Source organism: Oratosquilla oratoria, chromosome 14 (genome assembly GCF_046742065.1).
Source record: "Oratosquilla oratoria isolate Oo_2021 chromosome 14, ASM4674206v1, whole genome shotgun sequence".
In the NCBI taxonomy this organism is placed as follows: domain Eukaryota; kingdom Metazoa; phylum Arthropoda; class Malacostraca; order Stomatopoda; family Squillidae; genus Oratosquilla; species Oratosquilla oratoria.
Genome location: NC_134790.1, coordinates 1268263 through 1271267, shown reverse-complemented (window position 1 = coordinate 1271267; position 3005 = coordinate 1268263). Strand labels below are relative to the sequence as shown.

General features: G+C 38.8%; 1 protein-coding gene across 1 annotated transcript in view; it reads right to left on the bottom strand.

Annotated features, from left to right (window-relative positions):
• Positions 1-745: 745 nt before the first annotated feature.
• Positions 746-3005, bottom strand: part of LOC143032515 (protein O-mannosyl-transferase TMTC1-like) — a 342194-nt gene continuing 339934 nt past the window's right edge. The window contains exon 17 of the mRNA XM_076197377.1: positions 746-1061. Coding sequence (XP_076053492.1) covers positions 876-1061 — 186 coding nt within the window. The 3' untranslated portion in view covers positions 746-875. The remainder of the gene's footprint in view (positions 1062-3005) is intronic.

Genomic DNA, 3005 nt, shown 5'->3' with positions numbered 1-3005 from the left:
TTTTCTTGCCGGTCGATAAGGGACTGAGTTTCAGAAGAGCAGAGCCTTAAGATAAATGTGCATTGACTGGCTTTCGGATATATGTTGATATATGCTTATAAGCATATGTACGAGTCTGGTTATTTTCCTACAAGTTACGTTTTACATATATACACTTATATACATGCATTCATATCGATATATGTGCATTATGAATGTATGTGCGTGTGTTTGTTTGTGTGTGTGTGTGTGTGTGTGTGTGTGTGTGTGTGTGTGTGTGTGTGTGTGTGTGTGTGTGTGTGTGTGTGTGTGTGTGTGTGTGTGAGCGTGTGTGTGTGTCTTGTGTATAAAATATATATATATATATATATATATGTGTATATATATGTATATATGTGTATATATATGTATATATGTATATATGTATATATATATGTATATATATATGTATATGTATATATATATGTATATGTATACATATATATATATATATATATGTACACATGTATATACACATAATATACATATACATTCATATATATATACATAAGCATTTTGTAAATATGTATGCACATATATACTTAATTGAATGATCACCATTTCAATCGTCATGACACGAGGTTTATGAATTGACATCCAGTTTTACTGCAAAGGAGAACTTTACTACGAACCAAAGAACATAATGGTCGACATCCCTGTCATAGCAATATACAAAACAGTCACAGGACACGACATTCTCACACTTGCTCATTAAAGAAGAAAAAAAAACAATAACAATTAAACAATAATAAAAAAATATATTCCAACAAAAAAAAATATATATATATCGAGGGGCACAGATGTCGTGACTTTTAAGAACATCAGGGTGGAGACCATATCCCCTCCAGAGTCCTTCTTCAGGAGTTGGTCACACAGGCTGCGGCCGCTGAGGAGGTGGCGGTGGGGGAGGAGGGGGTGCTGGTGAGAGGGTTGCCGGCGCTCATGGCCCTCCGGAGTTTCTCCATGTTCTCGAGGAGGAGGTCGTTCTGTGGTTCCTGCTGGTGTGCGGCTAAGTAGTGTCGCCAAGCCCGGACGTAGTCGCCCTGCGTGAGGCATCATTAGTGCCACAAGAGACAAGACCCTCTCCAGACCCAATGACGTCATCAGCGCCACAGACTTAAAGTACCGTTTATAGGTTCACATGTATCCACGCGTGTATACACACGTACACGCACATATATGCAGGACATGCATGCAGTATACACTCGCACGGACGTATATGGACACAGGCGCGCACACACGAGTGCAAACACGCACACACACGCGCGCGCGCGCTCACACACACACATACACACACACACACACACACACACATACACACACATACACGCACGCACGCACAGGAATGCATACGCACATGAAGGCACACACGCACACAGGTATGATGGTTGAAGAAAAATAGACGAGACCTCATGAATGTAATTCATTTTTTGTATATTAGAATCAGAAAAATACACACTTCCACACGCACATGCACACGCACACATGCACACACACACACACACACACACACACACACACACACACACACACACACACACACACACACACACACACACACACACACACGCAAGTGCGACAGATGAATGAAAGAAGAAAAAGATGGGATATCACATAATATTTTTGTATATTACAATTAGGTAAATACACACACACACACACACACACACACACACACACACACACACACACACACACACACACACACACACACACACACACACACACACACACACACACACAGCCACCCACAGATACACATACACACACACACACACACACACACACACACACACACACACACACACACACACACACACACACACACACACACACACACACACACATGATTTCGTACATATATATAATCAAGCTTAAATATATATTTAATTTCATGCACTTGAAATTGTAAGTATAAAATGACACGCACTCACAACATTAAAATAAATACATGCAACTTATATGAGAGACATTAGATTTTTATATCTGTATAGACGCAATTTGTATCAAATATAACCATACATTTGCAAAATCATCATGCTTAGGTCAGTACATGTAAAATGTCAGCATGCATTACCATGCTAAGAAATGAATCATTTTGAACTATGCATACATACACACATACACGTACACTGTTTTTGTCTATCGTCATTTTGTGTGGGCGTTTGTTAGTGTTTATGTATGTGTATGTTTTTGCGTGTGTTTGTTCGTATGTGTGTATTTGTAGGTATTATCCTAACCTAACCTAACCTAACCTAACCTAATTGGTATGCATACATACACACATACACATATACTGTTTTTGTCTACCGTCATTTTGTGTGGGCGTTTGTAAGGGTTTGTGTATGTTTTTGAGCGGGTTTGTTCTTATGTGTGTATTTGTAGGTATTAACCTAAACTAACCTAACCTAACCTAACCTAAACTAACCTAACCTAACTGGTGTGCATACACACGTACTGTTTTTTGTCTACTGTCATTTTGTGTATGCGTTTGCAATTGTGTATGTGTATGTTTTTCCGCGTTTGTTCGTATGTGTGTATTTGTAAATATTAACCTAACCTAACTTAACCTAACCTAACCTAACCTAACCTAACCTAACTGGAATTTACAATATAGGAACGTTCATGATTTCTCTTTCTCTTTCCAATTTCCATAACTAGCTTCGAATTCAACGCATATGTTTATGCTCGTGTACGTGTGTATGTGCGCGTATGTGAATATGTATGTGTTTGTACGTTGGCCACACGTATTATAAAGATATAAACACCCTGATGTGCCTTGTACCCCTTCGTGTTATTAAGATGCAAATCATTTTTGTAAATTAATCCTGACGGACGGAATCCACGCGGGCAGTCGGGTCCATCCTTCCTGACTTGAATTTTTTTTTTATACTTTGCGAACTTTGCTCTCTCTCTCTCTTATTTCATCACAACCTCATAGTTTTTTCTGTCATGAAATAGTGACTCAAATGATATGGTCCTGTCAA